General features: G+C 37.8%; 2 protein-coding genes and 1 long non-coding RNA gene across 8 annotated transcripts in view; all 3 read right to left on the bottom strand.

Annotated features, from left to right (window-relative positions):
- LOC117560873 (polymeric immunoglobulin receptor-like) overlaps positions 1 to 7,826 on the bottom strand; it is a 36,107-nt gene extending 28,281 nt beyond the window's left edge. For all 5 annotated transcript variants that reach the window (XR_004571248.1, XM_034237973.1, XM_034237976.1 and 2 more), the window contains exons 1-2: positions 7,796 to 7,826; positions 6,072 to 6,175 (exon numbers count right to left, since the gene is read on the bottom strand). Coding sequence is in view for 4 of the 5 variants with exons in the window: in XM_034237973.1 (XP_034093864.1) it covers positions 6,072 to 6,117 (46 nt within the window). In the remaining variant the exon portion in view is untranslated. The remainder of the gene's footprint in view (positions 1 to 6,071; positions 6,176 to 7,795) is intronic.
- Positions 1,951 to 3,702, bottom strand: LOC117560879. Of its 2 annotated transcripts, XR_004571250.1 has the most exons (4): positions 3,459 to 3,702; positions 3,233 to 3,298; positions 2,983 to 3,057; positions 1,951 to 2,459 (listed from the first exon to the last, which is right to left on the bottom strand). It is a non-coding gene; the product is annotated as an uncharacterized LOC117560879 (long non-coding RNA). The 2 variants fall into 2 exon arrangements; XR_004571249.1 differs by having other exon boundaries at positions 3,233 to 3,702.
- On the bottom strand, positions 6,383 to 11,976 carry LOC117560877 (CMRF35-like molecule 8). The gene is made up of 11 exons (XM_034237984.1): positions 11,921 to 11,976; positions 10,719 to 10,777; positions 10,188 to 10,508; positions 9,706 to 10,002; positions 9,452 to 9,560; positions 9,256 to 9,353; positions 9,108 to 9,142; positions 8,781 to 8,837; positions 8,495 to 8,557; positions 8,275 to 8,369; positions 6,383 to 7,952 (listed from the first exon to the last, which is right to left on the bottom strand). The coding sequence occupies exons 2-10, from the start codon at positions 10,762 to 10,764 to the stop codon at positions 8,295 to 8,297; spliced, it is 1,101 nt and encodes a 366-aa protein (XP_034093875.1). The 5' UTR covers positions 10,765 to 10,777; positions 11,921 to 11,976; the 3' UTR covers positions 6,383 to 7,952; positions 8,275 to 8,294.
- Between the last annotated feature and the right edge of the window lie 3,168 nt (positions 11,977 to 15,144).

The following is a 15,144-nucleotide window of genomic DNA, read 5'->3' as shown; positions in this document are numbered from 1 at the left end:
TTGTGATTTTGTTTGCATGTGTGCTAACATTTGTTTGTCCTCTGTGTTTGAAGGTTTTCAACCTGATGCAAAGCTGATGAGATTCTGACGAAAAGTGTCATATAAATAACAGCTGAGCAGAAAATAAAGACAAAAAGAAAGAATTCGAGTTGTCCAAGCGTCCTCTGTTGCCCTCCAGCCTCTCAAGTTTGGGCATAAGACTGAAAACAGGCCAAAACCCAGAAAAACTTGACACTTTGAGATCTGCTCCATCATCAATCTCCACAACACACCAGTAATAACCAGTGTCCTCTCCAGTCAGATCATTTATAGTCACAGTGAAGACTCTTTGTCTTTTATCATCAGAGATCGAAAACTTTCCTGAACTGCTTGGTTTATTTGTTTTCACCTCATATGAGCAAGAGGACCAACTATATCCCAAGTATTTCACATGGTTTGTGTACTTTGACTCATAGAGACAAGGGATAGTGATCGAACCTCAAGCTCTCACTGACACTTTACTGACTGTAGTTATGCTGTGAATTCCTGCAACAAGAGCAAATACAAAAATGTTAAAGTCATATTCAATAATAATTATCCATATTACCTTCTGACATTACCATGTGAAGCATACAATAACATATTCACAAATATAAAACGTTTTCTGTCATTGACCTGTGAGTCCGCTCAAAATGAGAAGGAAGCCGTGATGAACACGTAAAAAACATGATAGTGCTTTTTCAGATTGTTCAGATACTCCTTCAGTTGACCTGCATATTGTAGAAGTTCATAATGTTGTTTTCCACATAAGGCCATAATAGCTTAACTGGAGGGTATAACTTACTTAGCTGACATGTTGGATACTGCATACAAATACAAATAAAACCTGAGTCTTGTGACCAACCTGTTAGTCCAGCGAAGAGGAGAAGAAAGCTCAGTTGAACAGTCATGTTGGCAAATGGGCAGAAAACCACTTGAACCCAAACACTGGCAGACTGATTCTTTATTTCCTTTTTTGCTACATGTAATAACTCTACTTCTCCTCCTCCATCTGTAAGACAGACCCAATTACAGTAGTAAACTATGGGCAGTGGTGGCGAAGTCCATAGGGACTTGGCTTGGCAACTGGAAGGTCACCAGTTCAAGTCCCGGAAAGACCAAGTGCTACCGAGGTGTCCCTGAGCAAGGCACCGTTCCCCACACTGCTCCCCGGGCGCCGTACTTAATGGCAGCCCACTGCTCCTAACACTAGGATGGGTCAAATGCAGAGAAACCGTTTCGTTACATGGTACCTGTACTGTGTAATGACAATAAGTTGAATCTATCTATGTTTTGTTTGTGATATATACTCTTTATGCAGTTTGTTTTGCTACAACAGAGCACACATCACTCTTAGCATCTGACATATACACACATCAAACAGATGAATTGAACCGATTTTTAAAATTCAGTTACAAATGGGTACGGTGAAATAATAAAAGCTAGAATACTTATGTGTCTTTTTATATTATCTATAACATAGTTTGTTATTTGCTTAGTTTTCCCCACATGCCTAACATTGCTGTGTTTGGCGTCCTCTTCAGTCAGAGGAAGATTCAAACCAAACGTCTTTTTAATAAAAACGATGTGTAATAGATCAGATCTGATGAGATTTAATGCATGGTCATCTTTATTAATATTAATATAGTACAAGCAAAACATTTTATGAACACTTTATTTGTAAGGCCGGATCAGAGAAATTAGAGTTCACTAACAATGCCTCTACAGTGCAATTTTACAATATCATTTACTGTAGACTTTGGGACAAGTTCCATATTTCTAAACAAAAGAATAGCACTTCAGGCATATGGACTAAACCTTGTTCATTTATTTAAAACATTAAACCACGACAACCATTTGAAGTATGTGTCAAACACGCACAGTGCATAAAAAATGGAGAGATAATATTACTTTATGCCATCAGAAAGTTGATGTTTCGAACAGTTAAATATATAAGAAGAAGAAGACAAGGAGGATGGCAGAAACTGAAATATTAACTCGTGATTTATCGCATTTGAATGTTTATTTTAGTTGACTTATTTTGTACTTTAAACATTATAATTCATGTTCCATCAAACATCAAACAACAAAACACACATAATACAATATGTAAATGAACAAACATAATTAAACAACCTGTAAGATTTGTTTGGTTCCTCCTGAATGTTCAGGAGTTTAGTCCTTTTGTAAGAGAGTAGAAAGCTTTTGTCAATGCATAAAATGTCTTGAGCTTAAGGATATGAAGAAAGGGGAAGGGGAGAAATAAGAAAAAAAGAAAGCGGTTTCTGCAAAACCAAAGATCAGATGTCGGCAAGTTGCAAGACTGTCATCTAAAAAAGCCTCCATCGATGAGCATAGATGTAGAGTAGGGGTAACATTCACAGGTTTCTCTGGTGCTAAGCCAAACTGCTGTATGTTACATCATCTTCTTCCGCTTGAATCTGTTGCATAAGTGAAGAAAAAACGACATTAGGGAGGAAAGATCAAAGAAAAAACGTACTTTTGCCTAACAGCTCTAACAGGCTGGACACAATGCTTTGAGCTAAATGCTAACGTAACATTGTCCTAACAATGTCAACAAAGGCTGAAGTACTAATGTTTAGCAGGACTGTTTACCATGTTCATAATCTTAGTTTAGCCAGTATCAATGCCAACATTTGCTAACACAAATCCAAAAGGATAACCGAGGATGGGGGAAATTAGCTTTCATAGTATTTGGTCATTATCAACAAACTACATTTCTGACCTGATTATGGCGCTATATGAAAATGTAAGGGATCACCAAATTCATAAGGATACATTATTTGGACACCAGGACCATCTGTACCAAATAGTTTAATGATCCATCCAACAGAACAGACAGAAATCGGTATCAATATATAGACACGCTTCTATTTTGCCTTCAAAATGTGGGGTAACAGCTTCACTATTACCATAGAATACAACATCTAAATGAAAATGTACCCTTTGTTTAGTTTGACGTTCTACAGCGACCACAGAGGAGTACATCACGTCCACATCTCTATTAGCTTCTGACCACTGTGGAAGAACGAAGAGACGGACACAATCAGATCAATCAATTTAACTTTTGATTTTGCTTCATAAAAACAATATTTTATGATGAAATAATAAATGCTGCCTGAGAGAACTTATCTTTCTAATTCTGTAATCCTGTTGTGAAATAAAAGTTGTGGTTTTATTGCTTAAGGGTTACCTTTTCTGAAGCTCTTCTCATGTGTTTAACATCGCTGTATGTTACTTCCTCTTCAGCGAGACCAAGCTGCAAACCATCAACATGAACATGAACAATTCTTCCTTTTTAGGGCAAACAGATGATCATTTCAATCACCATAAGAGTTTAACCAAAACCTACCTCTAAATAGTTTTTTGTATTCAAATGTATAATGTTCTGTGCCAATCGTTTTTACACAGTGTCTTACCTGACCTGAAGTCTTTCTCTTTTTATTGACAGTACTGTATGTTACATCCGCATTAGACTGTGTTAAAAGAGCAAAGGACAGAATTTGAATGGCAAATATGAACCAAAAGCCTAGTGTTCAATTGTTTAATGATCCATCCAACAGAACAAACAACAATGGCCACCCATATATAGACATGCTTCTATTTTGCCTTCAAAATGTGGGGTAAAAAAGCTTAACTATTACCATAGAATACAACATTCAAATGAAAATGTACCCTTTTGTTTAGTTTGACGTTCTTCAGCGACCACAGAGGAGTACATCACGTCCACATCTCTATTAGCTTCTGACCACTGTGGAACAACGAAGAGATGGACACAATCAGATCAATTTAACAATTTAACTTTTGATTTTGCTTCATAAAAACAAATGTTTATGATGAAATAATAAATGCTGCCTGAGAGAACTTATCTTTCTAATTCTGTAATCCTGTTGTGAAATGTAAGTTGTGTTTTATTGGTTAAGGGTTACCTTTTCTGAAGCTCTTCTCATGTGTTTAACATCGCTGTATGTTACTTCCTCTTCAGCGAGACCAAGCTGCAAACCATCAACATGAACATGAACAATTCTTCCTTTTAGGGTAAACAGCTGATCATTTGAATCACCATAAGAGTTTACCCAAAACCTAATTCTAAATAGATTTTTTATTCAAATTTGTAATGTTCTGTGCCAATCGTTTTACACAGTGTCTTACCTGACCTGTCTTTCTCTTTTTCTTGACAGTACTGTATGTTACATCCGCATTAGACTGTGTTAAAAGAGCAAAGGACAGAATTTGAACGGCAAATATGAACCAAAAGCCTAATGTTCAATTGTCCTTTTGCAAAGAAAAAAATAGTATGAATAAGAATAAGATTAAGGGTATTAGTAATTATAACAATATACATCATATGTAATAAGTATGAATGTGCTTTAAACAGTGATTCATTGTAGCTTCAAAGGGACAGTACAGTAAAGTCATATTCTATCTGGAATTACTGCAGTGTGAAATTAATTAATTTCCTTTCTTGTAAATTAATGATTATGTCTTACAATTATTGTGGCTGGGGATTCTTCTTTGGTCTGTCCTAAAAGTCAAGCAATCAAAAAGTATTGTTAGTGGCAATAATGCACAGTTATCTGCATTAATACTAAATATATTTATGATTAACGCACAATAATAAATGATATTATTTGGATTGAGCATAATTCGGCATAGACTTACTGTGATTTTTGAACATAAACCAAATACACATGGCCACCATAACAATGAAGATCAGCAAACTCAAAGGGATGATAAAGCTCTTTAAGTTCCCTGAAAAACTGCGGCCAGGAATAAATAAAAACACACAATGCAAATGACAGACTTGTATAAACAGTCAAATGTGCATGATTATGAGAAGGTCTCTCACCTTTGCTGTTCGCCATCAACAGTGGAAAGTGTTTGGTCTGCAGAACTAGTGGTTTGCTTCACAGGCTCAGGGGTGGAAGGACTTTTTGCTGCAAAGGTGAATGTAATGACATGTGGATATAGCTATTAGAGTAACATGACATTCATAATTGCTAAGATTTCATTTTATTAAATAAATAAGAAATGTGTTTACCTGACAAATATTAAAAATGTTATATTTTTTTATTTAGAATGACTTATAACACTTACTAGTTGTAGGTTTCTCAGTAACAGTTATGTGCACTGGCATCTGTAAGTCTCCTTTAACGCACCAATACCAGCCGCTGCTCTCTGTCCTCAGTCCGCTCAGAGTCACAGTGAGAACACCAGAGTTGCTTGCACTGATCTCGACTCTTGCTCCATCTATTGATCCAGACCGTGTCACACAGGAGCCGCCGAGCCTGCACCACTTCCTTTCTCCAGAGTTTTGACAGTGATACTTGATGTTTATGTTATCTCCTTTAAATCCTGTAATCTCTTGCTGAGCCACGTAGAGACTGGGTGAACCTTGATAGAGAACATCATTCATTGAAACTTGTGAGCAGCGTGGTTAGTACATGCTGCTGATGTTTCAAATATGTTTGGCATATATTTACATCTGGTGGATACGTTATTTGAGAAAATGAGGTCATTGTAATATTAAAGTGTTGATATTTCACAAAAGATTTGAAAAGGCGTAATTGGGCTCTTACCTCCAGTGACTGACAGGTGGAAATACTCTTTGAGATCTGCTCCATCTTTAATCTCCACAGCACACCAGTAATATTCAGTGTCCTTATCAGTCAGGTCATTTATAGTCACAGTGAAGACTCTTTGTTTTTTGTCATCAGAGATCGAAAACTTTCCTGAACTGCTTGGTTTGTTTGTTTTAACCTCATATGAGCAAGAGGACCAACTATATCCTTTACACAAGTATTTCACATGGTGTGTGTACTCTGACTCATACAGACATGGGATAGTGATCGAACCTCCAGATCTCACTGACACTTTACTGACTGTAGTTATGCTTTGAATTCCTGCAACAAGAGCAAACCCCACATTTTAAAAGCCATATTCAATAATAATTATCCATGTTACCTTCTGACATTACCATGTGAAGCATACAATACAAATATTCACAATGATACAATTATTCTGTCACTGACCTGTGAGTCCGATCAAAATGAGAAGGAAGCCGAGATGAACAGCCATGTCAGAGTGTGAGCGGACCAAACAACATGTACGAACTGATGCTCTACTTCCTTTTTTCCTAAATATAAAATGCACAACTTCAAATATGGGTCCCTCCTATAAGGAAGTTGCGTTTCATTGGTTAATTGTGTAATATATATATATATATATATATATATATATATAATTATTAGTGCAGTTGGAGAGTACCCTATACTCTTACATAATAGCTTCGATGTAGAAAACATGAACACAACATTTCAAAAGAAAAAAACAGCACTTCAGGTTTATGGACTGAATTGTGTTAATTTATTTAAAGCATGACAGTAATAACATGAAATGATTAAAAACATTAAAAACATTTGTTTAACCCATGTGAGTCGGAAATATCATGTACCTGTCATTTTAACAATTGAAATCAGACATAGATAATAGGAATTTCCAAAGATACAGAGACAAACAATATTTATTATGGGTACTTTTTATGGGCAGTAAGCCTGAAAAACAGATAAAGTACAAGTCCTTTTCAAGTTATATATGTGTGACACCAAGCTAACCAGTTCCCTTAAACAACTTCACACAATCACCCTGTTTACTCTTTACATATCTGTGGTTGTATAGCCTTATGGTTTAACAAAGAGGATGTCTGATGGAGTAACACAAACCCTGTTTGAGTAACCACAGATGAGACCGATACATTTGGCTGTTTTCAGTTACATTATACAATTGTGTTCCTCGAAAAGCTAAATAAAAGTGATTGTACTGTACAGTAAAGTCAACTGTCATCATTTATTGTCCTTCCAGAACATGTCATATATTTATATATGACATTTTAAAGTATAACAAGTGTTAGCATATCAAACTAATTAAGGTTAAATATGAGTTTCTGATCATCTTAAAGATGGAATTAAGAACTAATTAATTAAAGTGAGAATAACATGTAAGTAATACAGTTGAAAAACATAAAAGTTATCAATGTTGTTGTTTATGTATGCAGCACAGGGTTAAAAAAAAGACGAGATGACTGCAGATGAAAAAGGAGAAGAAAGAAGTTACAGCACGACCAAAAAAAGCTGTCTGCTAACAGAGAGATAACGAGATTAACAGATTTAAATGTTTTGTCGGTCCTTAGCTACAATACAATTTGATTTGTGCTGAGTTACGATATACTTTACTGTATAATTTAGGGTAAGGTCCGGTGGATACACATATTTTTAACAGAAGACCAGCACTTTAGGATTAAGGACTGAAACATGTTCATTTCTTAAAACAATGCATTGGAAATAAATGCAAACTTTTTTTTTTAAGTGTGTGTAAAGCACGCACCTTACAGTATGGCCTGTTTCTGACAACAGAAACAGGCCGATCCATTAGTGATTTATTGTGTTTGAACAGTTGTTATTACTTTTTTGCAATTTACATAGAATTATTCATTTTACATAAAAAAATCAGACAACAAACATCACGATAAAAGTATATATTTAGATATAAAATGTTTTGGTTCTTCCTTCAACTTCTGACTTTTGGTCATTTTTAAGATTTTTAAACTTTTGTCAATGCATTTGGGAAACCCCATATTGAGCTTAAGAAGGTTCATAAGATGGGTTTTGTTAGCTTGTTGACTTTAAGATGCTTATGGGAAACTACGCCCGTGTCAGTACTTGTTTGAAATGTTTTGCAGCAGTGTGGAAAAGAATACCTTCAAAAAGAAAGAAAAAACAAATGACAGCAAGTTGCAAATTGTCTAAAAAAAGACTCCAGTGATGGGTATAGATGTAGGGTAGGGGTAACATTCACAGGTTTTTCTGGTGCTAAGCCAACCTGCTGTATATTACATCATGTTCTTCCGCTTGAATCTGTTGCCCAAGTGAAGAAGAAAATAGCATGAGGGAGGAAACATCGAAGCTACGATCAACTTATGCCTTACTAACAGCTCTGTCAGGTTTTACATGGAGCTCTGAGCTAAATCCTAACAATGTGCACAATGAGAAAGCTAAATTACAAATTATTATCAGGAATGTTTACCTGCTAACATGCTAAAAAGTTGCCAAATAGCACTATCACAGAGACTGAGGCTCTGAGATTGAGGGCTATTAGCTTTCACGGTGAAATGTGGGGAAAAAGCGGTAAGTATGTTAGAAAAAGTTAAGGTCTGGGTTTGAATCCCTTAAAATGTACCTTTTGTCCAGTTTGATGCTCTAGTCTATAGTAACCACAGATGAGTACATCACATCAGAGTACATCTCATCCACATCTCTATTAGCATCCGTCCACTGTGGAAGGAAGAAGAGGCTGCCATGATGAGATCACTTGAAACATTTAACTTTTTATAGTTAAATGACGATGGAATACAAGTTATGATGGAACACAAGTTGGGCCTTTTGGGGTCAAGGGTCACCTTGTCTGTAGGTTTTCTTTGTTTAACATCGCTGTATGTTACTTCCTCTTCAGCGCGATGAAGCTGCAAACCATCAACATGAACACATTTTTTTAGAAATCAGGAAACATTTCACAACTATTCTCCCTTTTTAGGGCAAACAGAGGATCAATGGAATCACCATAAGAGTGTAATACAACCTAATTGTATAATAAAAACACATATACTGTGTTAATTCTGTGGATGGTCTTGTTTTGAAATAAAAATAAAAATATTTATCGGCAGTAATTTCCACACAGTGTCTTACCTGGCCTGAAGTCTTTCTCCTTTGCTTAACAGTACTGTATGTTACTTCCTCTTTACCCTGAAGGAGCAGAGAACAGAACATGAACGGTGAATATGAACCAAAAGCTTTAATTGGTTTATTTATTTAACCTATTTCTGTGTTTCTGACCTATTGTCTTGTTAAGAAAAACACTCTTTAATGTATATATTGAACTCCTGCAGCTGCAAATTGAAAGTAAAGTAAAGTTTCATATTATTTGGAATTACTGCAGTTAATATTAGAAAAATGGCTATGATAACACATCTCCTTGTAAAACAATGTATTGGGAAATGAATGATCATATCTCACCATTATTGTGGCCGGTGAATCTCCTGTGGTCTGCTCTAAAAGTGAATCAATTATAAACAATTTTTACTGACAATAACACACAAATAGTCTGCATGATCGTTAATATATTGATGTTTTACAAACAATTGTAATTTCGGCATATACTTACTGTGTCTTTTGAACATTAAGCAGATGAACGAGGCAACCGTTACAATGAAGATCAGCGAGCCCAACGGGATGATAAAGACTATCAAGTTTACTGAAACACTGCAGCAGATATAAATAAATCAAAGAAAACACAATGCAAATGACAGTTTGCCAACAGTCCAAAAATGTCGTTGCATGAAAATGTATAGGCTTCTCACCTTTGCTGCTCAACCTCAACAGTGGAAAGTCTTTGTTCTGCAGTACTAGAGGTGTGATTCACAGGTTTGGAGGTGGGTGTCAAGGTGGTTATTTGGCTTGTTGCCGCAACTGTAAATATAATTATATGTGGATATAACTACTGGAGCAAAAACACAATAATAAATGCTAATATTTAATCTAGATTGAATTAAACATTCTAACATTAATTTACTTGACAAATATTTACAATTTTATAATCACTTTTAGTACTTACTAGTTCTAGGTTTCTCAGTAACAGTTATGTGCACTGGCATCTGTAAGTCTCCTTTAACGCACCAATACCAGCCGCTGCTCTCTGTCCTCAGTCCGCTCAGAGTCACAGTGAGAACACCAGAGTTGCTTGCACTGATCTCGACTCTTGCTCCATCTATTGATCCAGACCGTGTCACACAGGAGCCGCCGAGCCTGCACCACTTCCTTTCTCCAGAGTTTTGACAGTGATACTTGATGTTTATGTTATCTCCTTTAAATCCTGTAATCTCTTGCTGAGCCACGTAGAGACTGGGTGAACCTTGATGGAGAACATCATTCATTGAAACTTGTGAGCAGCGTGGTTAGTACATGCTGCTGATGTTTCAAATATGTTTGGCATATATTTACATCTGGTGGATACGTTATTTGAAAAAATGAGGTCATTGTAATATTAAAGTGTTGATATTTCACAAAAGATTTGAAAAGGCGTAATTGGGCTCTTACCTCCAGTGACTGACAGGTGGAAATACTCTTTGAGATCTGTTCCATCTTTAATCTCCACAGCACACCAGTAATATTCAGTGTCCTTATCAGTCAGGTCATTTATAGTCACAGTGAAGATTTTTCGTTGTTTGTCATCAGAGATGGAAAACTTCCCTGTATTGTGTTGGTTTGTTTTAATCGCGTCAGAGCAGAAGTTCCAAATAGATCCTTTACACAAGTATTTCACATGGTTTATGTATTGTGACTCGTAGAGACATGGGACAGTGATCGAACCTCCAGCTCTCACTGACACTTTACTGACGGTAGTTATGCCGTGACTTCCTGCAACAAGAGCAAATGATTTTAAATGTTTTCTCTGCATATTTTAGATAATAGCAGTTTTAAATATTAGGTCACGTTTGTCGTAATTATAAATGAAAGACAAAAGTGGAGAATGTTAGTTTAATTGACATTTTTCTTAATCATCATCTTCTGACCGTTAAAAGGATATGATGCAATTTTCACACATTTAAAATGCTTTCTGTCACTGACCTGTAAGTCCAGTCAAAATGAGAAGGAAGCTGAGGTGAACAGCCATGTCCGTGTGTGAGCTAAAAAAGAAAAATGATGATGGTCTACTTCCTTATTTTCTAAATATGAAAACGTTCAAATCTGGGTACCTCCTACAGTGAAGACGTTGGCTGTGATTGGTTAATTGTTATATATATGCAGTTAAACAATATCTAAAGCAATAATAGCCTCAGTGTAGCGTCATGAATACAACAAATCAGCACTCCAGTTGGATTTATTTAAAGCATGTTAGTAACAACATCAAATGATTAATACGATTTGCATTTGTTTAACGTAACTGAGTTGAGTATCAGAAATATCATGAACAAATAAGTATGCTTATTGTTTCCTTCTATCCAAAGTGAAGGACAGAAACACACAGTATGTAAAAAACTAATTGGTAAAAGCTGTTGAAAAATCCTAAGAAATGATATGCACCTTGGTCCTTTTAGAGTTATAAGTATACAAAACAGCAAGCTCACCAGAGCACTTACATATTCAACCTTTTTATACTTTACATATCTGTGGTTTTATAGCCTTGTGGTGCAAGAAAGTGGATGTCTGACTGAGTAAAAAATGAACCCTGAGCAACCACAAGGCTAGAAAACCACAGATTCCTCCGTAGAAATGACATGTGACATAAGAGACGATTCATTTAGCTGTATTGAGTTAGATTCTAACAGGTGGTTTCTCGAAAAGCTAAATATAACTAAATGTTCTGAGATTAACGCATGAATACAAATATAGTAAAATATCTGCATAGTTGTCAATGTTTGTGTATGAAAGGGAGGGTTAAAGAAAGGTGAGACAACTAGTGATGCAAAGGAGAAGAAGTTTCTGCACAACCAAATGATAAAAGCAGACGATGACGTGTAACACTCTCGTCTAGTAAGAATAGCTGTCTGCTCGCAGAGAGATAAAAAGATGAACAGACGGACAAACATTTTCATTTTCTGTTAGTGCTGAGCCAACGTGCTGTACGTAACATCATTATCTTCTGCTTCAACCTGGAGAACAGAAGCAACATTACGATTAGAAATTCAGAACAGTCAACCAGACAAGTTGAAAGTGTTAAAATTTGACAAATAACCATTTTGAAATGTTCGAACAAAATGGATGGAAATGACTAAAAGAGAAGTGAGAAACGTTTTTTTATATATATAAAAAGGGAAGAAAGTGTTTACATTCTGTTGCTTTATGGGAATCACGGAGCTGTACGTCACGTCCACATCACTAGCATATGACCTCTGGATAGGGGACAGCTATTAAACAATAAATAAAACACTTTCCATCAACTATTCTTTTTTTAATCTGCACTTGTCATGGTTTAAGGGCCAAACAAATCACAACAAAACGACATGGCACCCTCTTTTTACACTATTAAAATGAAATTATTGTAATGGCATAATGTTTAGTGTTGGTGTTACCTGGCTTGATGTTTTCGTCACGATTCCAACATTACAAATATGTTACGTCCTCTTCAGCCTGTTTTGAAGAAGGAAGTGTCTTTCAAAACCTATACTCTCAAAGACTCTTCTGGAAATGTACTGCATTGTGTGAGATATTACCTGGCTTGAAGACTTTCTCTTGGGCCTAACATTGCAGTAGATGATTTCCTCCTCAGCCTGTGTTGGAGGAGAAAAGGACGTTCTCAAATCCTGCTCTATACAGTTTCAAAAAGCATAAAATAAAACATATCTCCAGTTTATTAAATTAGAATCTGCTACAACATGCAGTTGCAGTGCACTCAAAAGTAACTATAGGTTACTTACGTAACCCCAGTTCTCAGAGTAACATGAAGTGAGATGTCTCACTATGGGATGCGCCTCATCGCGGAGCAAACAGAAGCATCAATCTCATTACGCCAATCCTGATTGGCTGGTGATCTTGACGTCAGCGTCAGGGAATTCACCCCCTATAAGTAGCTTGCGCCACGACGCATGCGTCATTCAATATAAGCACCTCTTCTCGCTTCACCATAGCAAGGAGGGCCGTCTGGTGAGACATCTCACTTCTTGTTACTCTGAGAACTGGGGTTACGTAAGTAACCTATAGTTCTCATTCATAACACTGCGTTCGATGTCTCACTATGGGAAATTGTAGCTCCCGTATTGTCAGACGAGCTTATCTCGAAAATCACCAAACCAACCAGAACTAAACAGGTAGAGCTCTGACTCAACCAGGTGCCCAGCACTGCTTGAGTCACACTGGGAGCAGAACGTCCAGCCTGTTAAGAGGCGGACAAAAGTGAGCGGCGAGGACCAGCTCGCCGCTGCACCAATGTCTTGGATGGGAGACATCCTGGACAGAGCCCAGGATGCAGCCAGACCCTGAGTTGAAAGAGCTCGCGGACCCGAGGGTGCCTGTGAACTCTGACTCGTATGAGCCCCAAAGCAATTGCTTCCACAAACCAGTGGGAGAGCCGTTGCTTAGTAACAGGCTTGCCCTTATAAGGGTTAACCCAGGACACAAGGGGTTGGTCATTATGACGAAGCACCCTTGATCTGTCCCTGTACATTAGAGATGTTAAGATTCACCGATACGCATCGGTGCACCGGCATACACGTTCAAGATGCGAGTGCACCGGTTGAAAGAGTGCACATAGGCTACAGTTTGGGTTGAACCGGGTTGAACTCGCGATGCATCGATTGCGTAGCGTCTTTGCATCGGTAAAAAACCGATTCATTCATATAAAATCCCCTAATCTTGTCAACGCTCAGCAGAGACGATCTTTGATATTTGCTTCGCCACTACGGAGGCCGAGAGTCTCAGTTATCAACACACACGGAAGTCGAGGAGAAAGAGAAACACAGCGCACCGAAAAATACCTACAAATCAAACGTTTGGTAACACTTCGGATTGTTCAAGAAAGACGGTGTAATAGTCCTTTATGCTAGGCTATATAGTTGACCGCAGGTCATGGAGAGTAATAAGGTATCCGTAGACTTTTGTATGAGGTATCTTTATTACTTAACAGGTCTACAGCCATGATACATAGATCCGTCCTAGATGCGGGCTTGCATACACAGTATCACTCCGCAGCCGCACCCCATCAGTAACGTCCTGATGGTATATGTGCGCGGCACAGACGGTCAACTTGAAAAATCGCTCGCAAATTGTTAACGATGCCGAGCCGATTTAAAGTACACAAGTAGTACGAGGAACTTAGCGACGCACATAAAGAGTCGACATGGGGTCTGCGGCTGAAAAGAGAAACCTCAAAGTTAGACATATGAGGCGCTATAGAAATAGAAGCTATTATTATTATTATTATTATTATTATTAAATCACTCAGTGAGGTGTTCTGTCAGAGAGAGTGGTGTTTAGTTTACAGCAGCCTGTGACGGCCAATAATAATTTAAATGTATTCCTCACTGTAAGCAGTTATGAAATACCTGTTTGTGAAAGGTTATTTGTATTATTTATTGTTCATATAGAACCCACCGCTTTCTGCTCACTGGTGAGTTAGCCTATGAATGAGTGTTAAGCACATCAGGCTGGCAGCTGTATGGGCATTGCTCTATGGTAGCTGTTATTTGCACATTGTTAATCATGAGCAATGCATCCTTACATTGTTTAACTGTGAGGTGTTATACAATTGTACTCTGGAGAGCTTTTAAAGGTAAAAAAATAAACGGCATGATGGGATGTGCAGTACCAAATATGTAAAGCACTTTTTTGTTAATGTATGATTTGCTGCATATAAGGAATAAAACAAAAATCCTCTGTCGTACCAAATTGAAGTATCATTATTTTTGCATCGTGTTGAATCGCATCGTATCGCACCGAATCGCATAATGTTGAATCAAATCGTATCGAACTGTATCGCAACAGGGGTAAATCGTATCGTATCGCATCGCCTGGTGTTTCAAATGTATCGTTAATGTATCGTATCGTGGCAACGTATCGAGATGCGCATCGCATCGGCCTCAGTGATGGAGATGCACATCCCTACTGTACGTGCATAAAGCACGGGCTGGACACGGCAAATCCGGCCGCTGTTCCCCGGAGGAATACAGTGGCGGGGAGGATGCCTCAATGTCAAATGTGGTACCTGAACCAACCGCCTTAAGATAAAGGTAGGGTTGGGCTTCAACCACACTCTGTTTGCCCTGGGGCGAACTGAGTGCATGAAGACTGTACAGATAGTGCATGAGTGCCACTGGCTCGCTTGGCAGCTGCCAGGGTCAGCTTCATGTCACACTGTATTCAGATTGTACCACTCACGGGCCAGGCCCATAGAGCCAAGCGCTCTGGGTGTGGGTGAAAGATCGCCCCCCCCGCTTGGGACAGTATGTCCCTGCGTAGTGGGAGCTGCCATGGCTGCCCGCACAGCAGCTGATATATCTCCGCTAGCCAGTACATAGCTGGCCAGTGCGGAGCTATCAGGATAAGTGTGTGGCGTTGC

The sequence above is a fragment of the Gymnodraco acuticeps genome, unplaced genomic scaffold, assembly GCF_902827175.1.
Source record: "Gymnodraco acuticeps unplaced genomic scaffold, fGymAcu1.1, whole genome shotgun sequence".
NCBI lineage: Eukaryota > Metazoa > Chordata > Actinopteri > Perciformes > Bathydraconidae > Gymnodraco > Gymnodraco acuticeps.
The sequence above is the reverse complement of the archived record's forward strand: the minus strand, read 5'-3'. Positions and strand labels throughout refer to the sequence as shown.

What these genes read in the sequence shown, in the direction of transcription:
- LOC117560877 (XM_034237984.1), bottom strand. Translation starts at nt 10,764, where the DNA reads ATGGCTGTTCACCTCAGCTTCCTTCTCATTTTGACTGGACTTACAG. An exon ending in GGAGAAAGACTTCAGGCCAG is followed by an intron (nt 8,558 to 8,780) that starts GTAAGACACTGT and finishes GATGGTTTGCAG; the next exon opens with CTTCATCGCGCTGAAGAGGA. An exon ending in AAAGAAAACCTACAGACAAG is followed by an intron (nt 8,370 to 8,494) that starts GTGACCCTTGAC and finishes TTCCTTCCACAG; the next exon opens with TGGACGGATGCTAATAGAGA.